The sequence below is a fragment of the Hydra vulgaris genome, chromosome 06 (assembly GCF_038396675.1).
Source record: "Hydra vulgaris chromosome 06, alternate assembly HydraT2T_AEP".
NCBI lineage: Eukaryota > Metazoa > Cnidaria > Hydrozoa > Anthoathecata > Hydridae > Hydra > Hydra vulgaris.
In genome coordinates this window covers 44,318,090-44,334,678 of record NC_088925.1, presented here as the reverse complement: position 1 = coordinate 44,334,678, position 16,589 = coordinate 44,318,090, and the positions used below count along the sequence as shown (strand labels likewise).

At 30.7% G+C, this 16,589-nt stretch overlaps 1 protein-coding gene across 1 annotated transcript; it reads left to right on the top strand.

Annotated features, from left to right (window-relative positions):
• The first annotated feature begins 9,442 nt into the window (after window positions 1-9,442).
• On the top strand, window positions 9,443-10,903 carry LOC100201875 (sel1-repeat-containing protein YbeT). Its single transcript, XM_065800235.1, has 2 exons — window positions 9,443-9,567; window positions 10,060-10,903. Exon 2 carries the CDS (start codon window positions 10,165-10,167, stop codon window positions 10,669-10,671), a length of 507 nt encoding a protein of 168 aa, XP_065656307.1. The 5' UTR covers window positions 9,443-9,567; window positions 10,060-10,164; the 3' UTR covers window positions 10,672-10,903.
• The last annotated feature ends 5,686 nt before the right edge of the window (window positions 10,904-16,589 follow it).

The window sequence follows — 16,589 nt, the reverse complement described above, 5'->3', positions numbered from 1 at the left end:
AAATTTTAAATTATGTAGTTTCTACCTAATAAATATTCTTTTTTAAATTTTACTTTTCTTCTTTTTGTGGGAAAGTCCGTATTATCTGTATTTTCAGGCCACTTATTAAAATGTGCCTTAGGGCCAGTAAAGCCTTAATCCGGTACTGCCACTTAGTGATTTGTAAAAGTTCTACTTTGACCCACGTGCAGCAACTTTGAACAATTTCAGCCGTTTTAGGCAAGTCGGTTAGTTTTGAAGGTCATACTAGTCACTTACGTGTATGTACATACATAGCATCAAATTGCATATAAAACATTTGTATTAACACAAGTAAACACATAGACATATACAGATAAAACACATAGATACATATTACATATATACACACATACATACATTAATACATACATAAATACATACACACACTCATATATACATATATACACATACATACATGCATACATACATACATACATACATACATACATACATACATACATACATACATACATACATACATACATACATACATACATACATACATACATACATACATACATACATACATACATACATACATACATACATACATACATACATACATACATACATACATACATACATACATACATACATACATACATACATACATACATACATACATACATACATACATACATACATACATACATACATACATACATACACAGGCCCACCCAGAGATTTTGTGATGCTCGGGTCCAAAAATATAAACGATACCCTATCTTATTCCGAGTCTTAAAATCAAAAACAGCAAATAAATTAGTAGGGGAGAACTTGCACCCTTGATCCGTAAGCACCTTTGATCCTATAGCGTTATCTCCATACTTATATAACTTATTAAAGAGGGCTGATAACCAGCGTGTTATAAATATCGTATCTTCAAAATTAATTGCGTTTTGGTTAGAGAGTAGACCACTGTTAAATTTATTTCTTAAGAGTTTGATTTTGACGATAAAAAGTAATTTTTTAACTTTTACAAGGAACCCCACATCTTTAATACTATTTTGAGTTGCATAATTTTGCTTATGTCATTTTGTAACTAAACTATTCACCTCTTTTATGGTTGCTTTTGGTAAGCTATGGAAGCATCTAATAAGATAAAAAAAGAATTTTTGTAAAAATTGAGCGGGTTAGCACCCTTGATTCTAATGCGTTTATGCACCTTTGATCATAGGATCAAAGGTGCATACACACACAAAATGTTTAACCAATAAAGTAACATGTACAATATGTCATATTGTTTTTAAATATATTTTTTTATTCCAAAATATAGCCATAATATATATATATATATATATATATATATATATATATATATATATATATATATATATATATATATATATATATATATATATATATATATATATATATATATATATCTGTGTGTGTTTGTTAATAAAGTAGATTCTAATAATTAAAAATCTTTATAAACGTTCTTCCAAAAATTAGGAATATTGCAAAACTATATAAATATTTTTCATTTTTTTACAGTTAAATATGGTGTATCATAAAAAAAGAAAAACCGATAGACCACCTAGAGTTAAAGTTAATGAAAATAAAATGCGAGCAGCTGTTAATGCAGTTCTTAATGGTGGTACAGTTTATCATGTATCTAAAGAGAGGGGAATCAATTTAATGACACTTAAGAGATATGTAAGGGTATGTCAATTAAATCCAAGTACAGTCTGCAAACCTAACTTCATTACCATGCAAATCTTTACCAACGAAGAAGAAACATCTTTATCAGACTATCTTTTAAGGGCTTCAAAACTCCACTATGGATTGTCAACCAAAACAACACGAAAACTTGTCTATGAATTTGCAATGACTCTTTCTAAGCGCATTCCTAAATCCTGGAAAAGTTTACAAATTGCTGGGAAACAGTGGCTTCGTGGTTTTATGTTACGTAGGAATGAGTTATCTTTACGAAATCCAGAAGCTACTAGTATGGCACGAGCAACTGCTTTTAATCGTTATACAGTCCGAGAATTTTTCACCAATCTAAAAGATGTTCGTCTGCGACACAAATTTCAGCCACAAAACATATATAATGTTGATGAGACGGGTCTTACAACTGTTCAAAAACCAGTTAAAGTAATTGCTAAAAAAGGAGATAAACAAGTTGGAAGGATAACTTCAGCAGAAAGAGGGACATTGGTAACAGTTTGTTGTGCAGTTAATGCAATAGGAAACTCAATCCCTCCATTTTTTATTTTTCCAAGAGTTCATTTCAAAGGAAGTATGTTAAAAGTATGTTGTATCTAATCCAAGACCGATGATCATATATGATATAGCTGCAGTTGTAAGGAAAGCTTATTCACAAGCTTTTACTTTGTCTAACATTTCTGCAGGATTTAATGAGGCAGGAATTGAACCCTTTAATCCTAACGTATTTTCTGATGAGTTTTTGGCCTCTTATGTAACAGATCGTCCAGAACCTATTACTGCTAACCCATTTCCATTGTTGTTGATCCAGTTTCTGCTATTGTTCGTGCCCCAGCTTTTAATCAATCATTGATGTCAAGTCTGTCATCAGGGCCAGCTTGTAGTGTATTGCCAATTCAGTCTATACCTGACCCTGTAAGTCAACTATCTAGTGTTTCTATTAATATCTCTCATCAAGCAAGTCTAGAAAAATTAGGCCATTTCCGAAAGCTGGATCAAGGAAGTTCATTAAAGGACGTAAGCATCAGCGTACCCGAATACTCACAGACACCTCTGTTCGAAATGAACTAAATAGGCTTCAGGAAATGAAAAAAAGTCTTAGTCAAAAAAGAAAAAATATGAAACGTAAAATAAGATATTTATGAAAAGAAAACTTGATCTTGAAAGTAATAAAAAAAAAACAACGTCGAGTCTCAGTAAAAAATAACATTTTTTTCATTGATTTTTTCTTTTAAGAAAGATAAATTTGTAGTAAAATTAATAATAACATTATTGGTATTTATTATAGACATAGTTTTGACGACTTAAAAATAATTCTTACACATTTATGGTATAAATTTGATCTTGAAACAAGTATACACACAAAGGATCAAGGGTGCATATAGGAAGGATCAAGGGAGCATACTGGTATGCACCCATGATCCCAATTGAGGGTTCTTAGTTTTTATAATTTTAAATCTACTTAAAATATTCTGGTAAAAAAAAGGTTATTGAATTATAATAAGGTATAAAATTTGCTATTATGTACTGTTACCTTAGAGATCGAAATGAAAACATTTATTCAGTAAATTGGCTTGATAGATTTTTAGGATCATGGGTGCATACTCTCCCCTATATCTTTTTTTTTTACTTTCTTTTTCATTGTATTTTAAATCGTAAACAAAATAATTATAACATCAAGTCTTACACGACGAACACATTTTCCAGGCCTTCTTAGTGGCGAAATTTGAAATGACTTCATTATATGAAACATTATTGGTTAAATCGGATTCAATGGAAAGAATCATTAAGTAGCACAATCGCTCCCGGCCCATTATAGATCGGAGATGTTCTTTAATGATAGCTAACTTGCTGAAAGATCTTTCATCTTCAGATGTTGAAACAGGCAATGTTAGAAAATTTCTAAGTGAAGCACACACTTGGGGAATACCGAATGCAGACCCTTATCATAAACTTCATTTAAAAGCTCAATAGGTTTTTCGCTGGTCAGAATATATAATTTTTTTTTTTGTGGTAAAAAAATGCTGAACTTCATCAGAAAAATCATTTTTACTTAAGTCTTCTGGGTAAAGCATTGTAAAACCTTCAATTTTTAATCGCAACTCCTCGTCTGTCAAAGAAAGGAAAACTTGTTACATCTATCTTTGATTACTTTAAATCTTGATCTAATTTGACTAGTTAAATTGTCGAGTGCAACATTGAACGCATTACATTCAAAGCTTTTTGAAGCTTCTTCATGGTTGTAACCATCAGTTTCATCGAGGAAAGTCTTCCGTTTTCGCATTCTCTTTGTAGCAAACATGGTCTCATCGAATTTAAAATTCTTTGCAACTTCTGTTGCCTCTACAAAAATTTTGTCCCAAGATAAACGAATTCTATCCAGATCCATCAAAAGGCCATTTAAAATCTTCAATTCATCATCAAGAGTAAGTTGAGTGGATTGAAGCAGAAGACTCACGTTGTTAACTGCCATCAAACATTTAAGCCAAAAAGTGGTGAAAAACAATAAATTCATCCATTTAATATAAATACATCCATTTAATTAGGTAATGAACTTCGTTACTACTTTTGCCTGGAAGGTCCAAGTCTTTAAGACGATGTAATGGTTTTAAAATCTCTCTCGGCTTTTTTGCATTAAATTTTTGCATTTTACACAATTCCTTTTTAAGTTCCTGTTTAGTAATTGATCTTTTAATAAACTTTATAAGATATAATCCCTGCAATGAAACCAGCAGTAACTTCAACTTAGTCTCTGGAAAAATCAAATGAAAAAGAAGGAAAAAACATACTTTTTGCATTCAACAAGTTGTTTCTTACATTTTTTTATAATACAAAGTATATCATGTAATATATATGTTTTAAATACTCTTTTTATAAACTGGATGATATAGATGATATGATAAATTGTTTTCTATCTCCAGTATATGCTTTATAAAACTATGAAAATGCATTAACATTGGTAAAATGGTTATCGGTAACAGCTCTTATTTTAAATTCAGTATCGTGGATTGAGGTAATACACTTGACAATTTCTTATTTAAACATAAACTCTTTATACAAATTTCAAGCGAGGCTTTCACAGCATAAGAATAAATTTTTGAAGCCTTTCAATCATAAAAACAAAAACAACTTTTTAAAGATTATTTTCTCAATCTTCACCATATTATTTACCACTTTGATATTGGGTCGCTTTTTGCAAAAACATCTTACCCACTAAAAGTAGGCAAATAATTAATACACAATTTTTATCATTGATTTTTCGAACATACTACAGTTTTAAGTTGTAATTTTCACCTCTTTGAAACCATTTAGGTAAAGAAGTATGACAATGACCTTTATAAGAAATTGAAATATTAGGATTTTTATTAACAGAGATTGACTCATAAAAAGTTGGTATGCCTGATATTTCTTGACCTTCTTTAAATGGACTAATTTGCTGCATTTTATTTAGTGCATGTTTGAAACATGCAGCATACTAGAGTATTTGCATTGCAAAACATTATTTTGCAGCGCTAATATTCCAAAGAATAATATAAGTTTTATTCGTAATACTTGCAAATATAATAAATACAAAATTATAAACCTTTAAAATTTATTCCAATGTTGTGGTAGTTGTGGTGAGTTGTGGGTAGTTGAAGCAAAATGTAAGGTTAATTTTAGTTAATTATGTTGATATATGTTGATATATGTTGATCTAGCTATCTGGAAACCTATCTTAGTATTCTGTGTTATTGGAATAACTGAAGCAGGCAATCAGTTAGCGAAGTATCCAGCAAAACATAAAGTAATTACTCAAAGAAAATCTAATTATTATTTACCATTATAATAAAACATTTTATAGATTTTACTTTACAAGAACAAAACATTTATTATGCAAAGACGACTCTTAATCATAACAAGAACTCAAGCTTTTATACATACGCCGTAAAAAAACTAGCCTCAAAGTTTCTTAAGGAAAATTGCAACAAATAAGACTGCGTAATTTAAGTAGGCCATGATTTCTGGTAAATATATTGCTTTTTGTTGTTGTTGTTGTTGTTGTTGTTGTTGTTGTTGTTGTTGTTGTCGTTGTCGTTGTTGTTGTTGAATGTCGTGCGTTTGTTTGTTTACATAAAGAACAGTAAGTATTAGTAAGTATTAAACCAAACAAGTTAAAAAACGAACATAATAAAAACAAACGGAATGGAATAAAAAATATTCCCTCTGTAAGCTGTCATGTTGTCTAAGGTTAACTCATTTCTGGATTCTTTCCTTTACTTGATAGACAGTTAATAAAAAAAATTAGTAACTTAACCTAAAGATAGCCCTCTATTTCTGGATTCGTTTCTTTTTATATTTTAATTTAAAATTTTTATATCTGTAATAAATCTTTGGTCATGATCCTTTCTATAAAGAATATGATTATCTTTTTCAAAATCAATTATATTCAACTGCAGAAAATAAATTTCAAGTATTTTGTATAAAAACAATGAAGTACAAGATTATTTTACAAGAAATGCAAATAATTATCACTTAAAAAACCAGAACAAGAAAAGCGGATCAAATTCTATCTTTTGCAACTGGATAAAATTGTACAACAATTTGCCAAATGAATTTAAATCTCTTGACATGAAGGGATTTAAGAATCAAGACGTGAAGCTTTTAAAAGAAAAACCATGTTTTTAAAAAAGACGTGAAGTGTTATGTACAATTTTTTTTTTACTGATTTTTAATAGCTGTAAACAGGCTAATCATAATAATAATAATAAAAATAATTACCTATGAGTAAAAAATTACCATGAGAGAGACTAGGTTTTTTCAAACCGAGACGAGACCGAGTCGAGAAGTTAGTACTTCTCGTGAGACCGAGACCGAGACGAGACGAGAAATTTAACAATTTTTGAAAACAAATTTATTAAAATCCAAGTAAAAAAAAAAAATGTAAACATGGTTTTGATAAATAGACACAAATAACATTTGTCAAATGTAAACAACTTTTTCAAACATTAATTCAGAATTTTTTTGCCAAACTTTTCCAACAAGACAATGTTTTCTCTGATTAAGATGATTTGTTCTACTTTTTCTGGGTGTAAGTTGTGTCTGGATGATCGGACGACATTTCCACCTGAGCTAAAAACTCTCTCTAATTTAGTTGAACTTGCTGGAATAGCTAAAATTTGTCTAGCTAATGAAGAGAGTTCTGGCAATGTATTTGAACGCAATTTCCACCAATCAAGAATCGGAAAGTCTTTTTTCGCATCAGGGAGATATTCATACTGGCACATTTCGCTCAACATAGGATTCAGTTCAGATGTTCGCTCTTGTGTTTTAAGTCTGACGTTTAAGTTGCGCTTCAGTTTTGAATTAGGGGATCTGCTGAAAGGACTCTGGCAACAGGTTGGCACTCAACATTATCCTTAACCTGTGAGGCTAACCATTCTTTTGTTGTTTGAAATTTTTTGAAGAGCTTTAAGTGAAGTCCCTTTAAAGCAGGATTTAAGTAGTTTGCTGCAGCACTCAATAAGTTTCCAGCGTGACAAAGAGGAAATCTTTTCTCAATGCAGCTTTTCAAGTTTTTTGCATTCAAGGCACCGTAGCCATTTTTTCCATCCGTCTCAATAAATTGATCAATTTTGTCATGGATTAAATAAAGAGAATCGGCGACAGTGTTAATTGTTGGAATAGACTCAGCGGACCACGTTTCTGTAGCTTCTTTAAGTGGTGCCAAAATTTCTACTGCTACCTCGATTGATTTCCACTGTGATGCACTAATGGTCTTTGAAGAAAAAATATCTTCATTTGCACATAAGCTGATAATTGCACTCTTTAGATGTAGAACAGAAGCCATGCAATCCAGTTCACTATTCCATCTTGTGTCAACAGATTGGCGTAACCGTCTAAAATTGATTCCTTGAACGTCTGATTCTGATTCAAGCAACTCAGCTGCAACTGTTGACTGGTGAGTTAAAGAAGCCAAATCTTTGCATGTTTTCAACGCATCATCCATTCATTCAGTCATTCATTCAACGCATCATCCATTCAGCAGTTATTTCAAATGAGTCTCGAACTGCACATTGCAAAATATGATTGTTGCACAAGTATTGGTCAAGGCGCTTTGACAATTTGATTGCAAGTTTCATGTTTCTTGCCTAGTCGTTCACGCAGTACATTGGCAAATCAGCAGGCAAATTTAGTTCTTCTAAGAAAGAATCCAGCTTTCCTTTAATTAAGATACCTGTATGTCTGCCTGGGAACTGTTGGACATGGGGTGTCCAGTGATGTAGTCTCCAATTTTCGTCAATAGCATGAAAAGTCCAAGAGATGTAGCTGTCCGGAGCTCTAAAAGTCCAAAGGTAAGAAGTAAATGCAGCACTTTTTAGATTTGGCGTAATCTCCGTTATTATGCTCTTCATTCCAGTTTGAACTTCTCTTGACCGAATTGAAAGCTTTCTTGAATATGTTGTTCTGTGATAAAGCCTCAGTTAAGGGTTTGCAATGTCAACCAATTTCTTGAAACCTCTTTCTTCGACTGCTGAAAAGGATGCCAGATCAGTGCAATAGTAATCCAGCATTGCAGAGTCAAACTGTTTTTGAATGGAATTGTCTTTATCATATTTGGACTTTGTTTCAAGCATTTCGACCATGGTTCGTTGTTTCTTCGTAGGAGGAGGAAGAAGAGAGTCGTCAGTTTTTTCAGAATACTCAACGTAATCTTGGCTGTGTTTTTTTTCGAGGTGACGATGAAGTCCGCTTGTGTTTCCATCTTTTGTTTTCAAAGACTTTTTGCACGCCTTGCATTCAGCACCGTCACTTGTTCTTTGAAAATATCTCCAGATTTTGTTTTTTCTTGGTGACATTTTTAATCGTTGAAATGAAGCAAGAATATTTCTTTTCAATATGAACAATATGTGTCAAGTTGAATTCTACTGGTAAACTAATGAAATTATTGTATTTAAAATCTAATTAAAAATATTTAAAATCTAATTAAAATTTTTAATTAGATTTTTAAAAATATCTAATTAAAAAATCTAATTAAAAATCTAATTAAAAATTTAATTTTTTTTTGTCAAAAACAAATTAAATTTTTAATTAGATTTATTAAAATCACGGAGTCAAAATATTAATTAATTAAAAAAACAAATTATTAAGCGTTTTGTAAATTATAATAATTTTTAATTTGGAAAATAATATAATATTTAAGTCTCGTTCTACTTCTCGCAAGAATTTTCTATTTCTTGTTTCTCACGAGAAGTCCCATTTCTCACAAGAAACGAGACGAGATCTCGCTCATGTTAAAAAAAAATAATAACTTATCAGTAAGTAAATCTACTATAAAACTGAAAAAAAAATTATTTCAGTAAACCTTCTTTTATATGTAGTTAATAAAAAAACCTACACCACAGTTGAAGCTAGATATATCAGCATATAATTATTATATATCTATATATTTATACAAATAAAAACTTTTTACGCGGATGTTTTTTTTCCACATAAAAAAATAGTCTAACGCAGAAATCAACAAATAGTTTTGACTGCGCTTACTAATGTTAGTAAAACGTAAAATTTTAAGTTGAATCATATAAAAGTAAATAACTTTTTCAATTCAAAAGTAAAATGTCGTCTCTACTTAAAAAAATGTTCTATATTCTTTACTGAAAAAAACGAAATCAAAATATGTATTTAAACATGTAATTTTCATGGATGGGTTTTTATTCTTCGTGTTGTTATAGAAACTTGTTGCTATGCAAACGTATGTGCTTTCTGTTTTAATGAATTTTATTTGCTTCAAACCATTAATTATTAAATTTCGCAGTTTTCAATCATTTTTTGTTCCAATAGATTTTTTTTTCTCACTTGTTACACTTTGTATGAAGACAAGAGGTTGTTTTTTTTTCGGTAAGTTGTTATGAATAAAATTTTACTTATTTTATTTTTAATAAAATTGTTTTTTTTATTTTTCTCACAGTTTTATATTTTCTAAAAATTTTAAAAGTTGTTTACACCTATTGATATCTTAAGCTACCACACTTTTCACAAAATGTTCGGTAGCTTTTATTAATTATAAAGTAATGTAGTAAACAGCATAATTTAGTGAAAAGTTTAAAACAAGCTAAATGTCTTATTAAAAGTTATTTTTATGTTTCGCAAGTTTATTCATGCAAACAAATTGCAACGTTTGCAAATTGTAAAACGCGAGAAAATAATTTCAATTTTTTGGACTCAAAAATTAAAAGTGCATTTTTTTTTTCCCTGTATTTATAAAATAACAACAAGATACTAATAGTAATTTAAAAATTCATCATTATATACGACGAGATCTCCTTGTAATTAGCCATAACTAATTATTTATCTGTATATTTATTTAGCACTTTACGCTTTTCTTTTTAGTTTTTATTAATTAAACGTCATCAATCGAAGTTCAATCGAACGTATTAAAAAAATAAGTTATATTGAATTGAACTTTTGAAGAAATAGAGCGAAGAAATATAGAGAATGCAAAATATAACAAAACGATACAAACCATCATGGGCACCTGGTGAACCAGGATATAATCCTTTATTACCATATGGTCCAAAGGTTTATTTAGCTCGTAAAAAAAAACCAGATCCATGGTGGGTGTTTGCATTGGAGGTTTTTGTTGTAGTTGGGGTGCTTTGTATGTTTGTTTATATGTATTATTACATTGATCACTTACACACCCACGCGGCTCGCGTTTACGCACATTTAGGAAGTTCTGATGCACAACATGTGTTAGCACATAATTATTTACACGGAAGAGGAGGCCTGGAAAAGGACGAAGAAAAAGCAATGTATTGGTTTAAAATGGCTGCGGATGCTGGACATCCAGAAGCTGGTTATAACGCTGTAGCAAGTCACATGCAAGGTTACAACATTAACTTAAAAGAGCGAGAAATCGAACAGTATTTAAAAAACGCTCATGAAAATGGAATTGAAGATGCTACCAGAGCGCTAAAAGATATGCTGCCTCATAAGTATTGAGAAGTGATTTTTTCCTTCTCTATTTTACTTAAATTTGTGTTGTTTGTCCAATATTTAATAAAAACCAGAAGCAGAGTTTTTAATAAAACTATTTTCTGCACACATCTTTTTTATTTGTTCTGTGATAAAATTTACAAGTTAGTTAATATATAGATACATTACGTTAGTTAAAATGTAAAACTATGTAAATGGCTTTTGTATTGCATCAGTAAAAGTAAATTCATTCATTTAGTATATTTAACTATTTATTTTTCTGAATATACTATTTATTTCGATTCAACGCTTACATCAACAATGAACATTATTAACGTTCAGCATATTCATGTCAAATTAAACAGCAATTCAATTAAACACTTTCTTCTTTTTTTTTATCTCTTTTTTTTACATAAAATTTTTAAATCGCAATTTTTACGAATACCTTTTTAACAGTTTTGTAGAAAAACCTTTTTGTAGAAAATTAAAAAAAAATTTATTATTTTATTTTAAAATGAGCGCGTTTTAAAAACATTAAACAAAAATAAAAAATTAAATATTTTTTATATTAATATAGTATAAAAAATAATTAACAATTTTTATTTTTATTTTTTGAATACGCTGAATATAAGGCAATTTTTTTGTTTAATACACATAGAACACACAAAACACATTGACATGTAGGCCCGCAGTGTGGGTCTATATGTCAATGTGTTTTGAGCCGATAAGAATCTTATGTTTCTGGAAACAGTAAATACTAGGGATATCCACTTTGTCAGTCATGTTGGAATTTCAATACATAGTGTTGTCAATGAGTGGCGCAGAGGTCATATTTATATATGAAATAAAAAAGTTTTAATGGGAAAATGACTGGGAGTATTAGCGCCACTGGTCAAAAGTTTCGTTTTTTGTTATTTTTGACCAATTTTATACCAAGTTTTGACGATTGGCGTGAATAGTATGCTTATTCTAATTTATTTAAAAAAAATTTAATGTGTATGTTATAGTCTTAACTAACAAATAAGAATTAGTATATTACAGTTTCTTATATATAAACTACCTATCTAGTTAAAACCTTAAAAATCGCTTTAATATAATGTTTTAATCAAACAGAGTGTATAAATAACAAATACGTATATTTCCATTGCTTCTAAAAATGTTTTCCATCTTAACACCACTTCTAGGATTAATAGTTTAAAGAAGTGTTAATGGGCGCAGTGACGCTGGGAGCATGGACCCCCACCCCACCCCTGCCGTAGTGAATTGATGTTTTGGGTGGGTTGTGTCCGTGTGTGTGTGTGTGTGTGTGGGGGGGGGGGAACTATTAGGGGAAAAAAGAAAATATCAATTTCAGATTTTTTAAATGTGGTTACCTTGTGTCTCTTTGCCTGATGTTGAATTGGCAAATGCAGGAGAGCAAGGAGAATTGACCCCACTGTGTAAAAGTAGTTATGATAAATATTACTTATAAGCTTAGACATGTTCCCTCAAATTCCAAAAACGCTTCGCCGCTGCTGACTGGGGAAGGACAAGCTGGAGTGCAATCGAAAGAAGCTAAGAAATCGTTTAATTGGTAACCTATCTAGTTAGACAAAATCAAATAAATCAATATAATACGATGTTTTAATCAAACAGAGTGATCAATTTAATCTATTTTAAAAAAATATATATTTTAAAGCTATTGTATTTACAAATCAATTAGATCTTTGCAGTTTTATGGAAATGTAGTGAGCATTTTACAAAAAGGTATTACTAAGTAGTCCTGCTAGAGTAAGAGGATCCAAAGCAACAGTTACTGTCTGTAAAACAGTTAATGTTGGAATGATGGCAGTAGCTGACTCCTTGTACGCATTTTTTATCTTTTTTCCTGGTTTTTTCCAAGCATTTTTTAGTTGGAGTCGGTCCTGCAGCTTTTCTTCACTCTTGATGCGCTTACATTGTCTTGGATAAGTTTTACCGCTCTTTCAGCCGAGTCGTTGACCACATCAACAGATTTAATAAAATCTGGAACTCAAGATACCCTGGAAATTCTTTTCAAAAGATTTGTAGATACATTTTTCCATATTATGCCCTAGAACAATTAGGATTAACCATGAATCGGGAGAAACATAAAAAGCTAGAGTTGGGGAATGATTTTTATGCTGAAAAATACTGGTAACATCTGGAAGAACTGCTCTCTCTGAGTCTCTGACTCTCATAACTTCATTATTATTGTGGTCATGTCTCTAGGTTAAGTATAAAAACTTTGTCATTTCTTCAATGTCCTAGTAATGGGTACTGTCGGAAGAGGCCGGCAACATTACAACTGTTGATGGATCTAGGTATCAGGTATGATTTTCCTATGATTTGACGACAACTTTGGCTGCATGCTCAAGTTTAGCATATTAGCACATCTGCCATTAGTTCCTCTGATCCTATAGAAAATTTATGTGTTGTTATTCAAGTTATTAACATTTTAATTATTATGGTAATTTAAGAAATTAGTTTATTTACCAAACCTGAAAGGCAGCAGAATCTGCAAACTCGCAAGACCATGGAGCTCAGAACAGTGCAATATACTCAGCCGTCCTATAAATCTCTTTAATAATGTCTTCACTCAGATTAATGATCAGTCTGATCCTTGGCAGCAGTAGCTCAAACTTCTTGAAGTAAAGAGCCTTGCCCATAAATCTTGCATGTGAGATGGTTCCAGTTTTGTGAATGCTATACCTGGTAGCCTGATCTTTATCAAGATACATAATTATAAGCTCAGCTAATTTGCAGTATTTACCACGTTTATCTAACGTCTGATTAAAAAATAGAAATAATAAAAATTTTTGAAACAATAATATACATGTACAAAAAGCAATTGTTTGTTTTTTGTCCTTAAAAATTTAATTTGTTAAACTTACCTCACTGTTTATCAATATATCTTGATCCTTGAGATGTTTTTAGGTTTTCAGTGCTAAGCACGCTTGCTCCTCCACCCAGATACCACTGAACTTTTGATGGTTAAATTTAACTGATTCCTTCACTTGATTCCCGCCAACCGCTTGCCAGTACTGCTTTAGTGATTTAAACAATGGGTTCTGGGGACCAGCAGTTTTATGAATTGCCACAGCATCAGAAAAATGTTTGATGCAAATTTCATCTACATGATGTCTGCAAGCTATTATAAGTAATTTCCGGCCATGAAACTTAGTTAACCTTGTGAAGACTCCTTTGAAACAACCAGTGTTTGAAGCAGTAGTTTTAAAGTATAGCCCATGAAGGAATCGACCAATTTGAAAAGAATTAAGTAACTTCTGTATAGCTAAAAATTATTCCTCTCCTGTACTATGGTCCAATCCTGGCACACCAAGATTGGTTACCAACACTGGTACACCAGTGTTGGTAACCAATCTTAGTTGGTACCAAGGTGGGTCTCATTGTTGAATCTTATAAGGACACGCAGACGGTCTTTTGTCTCATCCGTTGCACCTGTAAAATACTTAATGTTTTTTCCATCAAAATGTAAAATTACTGGTGTACCAGTGTTGGTAACCATTTTACTTATATTACCTCTAAGAATAGCTATATCCTCCCGTATGATTTTGGAAGATATTCTGTGACCGGAGCATGAGGGATAAAGTAGTATCATCAATTTTCCACCAGCACAGGTAACGAAAGAACTTATAAGGGCATTTGCTTAATAGTTGAAAATTCCCATTCCAATTGAAGTTCTAGAAGTTTTTGACACAATATCTTTAGGGAATATGAGTACCTGACCTTTAGCAGCTTTCTTTCCTTTATGTCGAGTTATCTCAAAATTCTCATCATTAAAATTTTTATCAGTACACTCAAGTTCACAATCATCAAAACTAACTTTATTTTCAGTTAAAAACCTTGCCGATATTTCTGTTTCTGTCTGTACAGAAGAGATTTCCTGACTTTCTCTTAATTTTGCTCCCGCACTGGCCTGCTCAAAATGACCACCAAGTTCTCCTATTACCATTTTTCGGCTTTCTATCTGGTCCTGAATAAAAAGTAAATCTTCATCCTAGTCCGATATCAGTATTAGACTGCAAACTTCTGTAAAGAATTTCCAAATCATCACCCACCCAAAACGAACCTATAAAAAAAACTGTATAGCTAAATTTTGTAGGAAGCTGTTAAAAAAAATTAAGGTCGCTTATTTAGAATATAAAAAAGGACTGTTAAGGTTTATTCAATTCACTTCATAGAAACACATTTCTATAAAATGAATTGAATAAACCTTAGCAGTCCTTTTCTATATTCTACGTAAGCCACCTCAACTTTTTTTAAAAGCTTCCTACAAAGTTTAGCTATACAGTTTTTTTATAGGTTCGTTTTGGGTGGGTGATGATTTGGAAATTCTTTACAGAGTTTGCAGTCTGATAGATGCATACTAATATCGGACGAGGATGAAAATTTACTTTTTATTCAGGACCGGATAGAAAAGTGTCGAATAGAGAAAAAGTTTACTTTTTGATTCAAAAAAGTTTGTGTTATTGCTACATTTTTAATCTTGACTTATATGTTAAACTTTGTCCATTTTAGGCACTTTTTTATTCCTGTTGCCTTCTTAAGATATCTTAAACTTTTTTTGAGTGCCATTATAATCAACTCCCACTTTGTACTGAGATTTTTTTTACTTTTTTATACTTTTTTACATAGTTCTTAACTTAGGCTTTCAGGTTGTTATCAGATATGAGCCTGAAGCCTGTCCTTCTCCATGCAACCAAAGTTCCAGTGAGAATACAACAGAATTTACTACAAACACTATCTTCAATGCGCGATAATCTAAACGGAAAGCATTTTTTGCACAATTTTGTATAAATATTCTTCAAACATTCTTCCTTGTTGGAGTGAGTATTGGATTGGAGTAGACATTTTATTTGGTGTTAGCTAAAAATATTTTTGATGTTACTTATATATATATTGTTAAAAATTCTTACTTATTTTGATGAGGAAAAAAAAAAGGCTAACCTAAATATTTTGTTTATAAGCGGACAAGCAACTAAATGTTTCTTCGCCATCTTTGGAAATCTGTCTCTTAGGAGCAGGTAATGTTGGATAAGGTGCTTCCACAGGGGAGGCTGGTTTCTCTCCATCTTTTCCAAATTGCCCCTACCAGGAATTTTGCTATACAAGTAGACCATTTAGGAATATTTGGTTTCTTACCTTTTTTCCTATTACATGTTCTTTACTGGAATCCTCAGTTCCAAGCCTAGGGACATTTCTCGATACCCTTGTTGTCAATTTTCGTTTTATCTGACAGAAAGATTTTGGGGTTAATAATTTTGCTCCGTCTTATCTTATTTTAAAAACCTATTTAATTAATATATAACTATTTAATAATAATATAATAAACATATAATATAAATAAAATAATATAATAATTAATAATAATAAACCTATTTAATTAAAAAAACCTAATTAATATTTAAAAACCTAATTAATATATAAGCCGTAAATTGAAAATCTGAAATACTTTTTAAATTAAAAATTTATCCATATACTTTTTTTTTTAAATGATGACAATTGATATCAATTGCATAGTTACACTGTAGAAGGCTCTGGAACATTTTATGGCGATTACGTGGTTTTTGATTCACATTGCTCTCAATTAATAAATTTGTTAATTTCTTAAGGTAATTTTTAATGACAATTACTATGATATATTTTAGGATTGTTTTCCAATATAAATTTACGTAAATATTTTTAAAAACCAAAGTTGGATTTAGTGAAAATAAAAAAAAATGTTATTTTGTTGTTGTGAGAGAATAAGAAGCGGCCATTAAAAAAAAATTACTAAGTCATTTTTTTAGTCATTGTAAAAAATTTGTAAACCTCATGTTTGCCTGTTTATAATTTTTTTGCTTTTTAGAAATCATAAAATAAGTTATTTAACTTGGATAATTCTTATATACTAATTCTTTATTTATTAATGAAGTTCATTTGGT

What these genes read in the sequence shown, in the direction of transcription:
- LOC100201875 (XM_065800235.1), top strand. Translation starts at nt 10,165, where the DNA reads ATGCAAAATATAACAAAACGATACAAACCATCATGGGCACCTGGTGAA.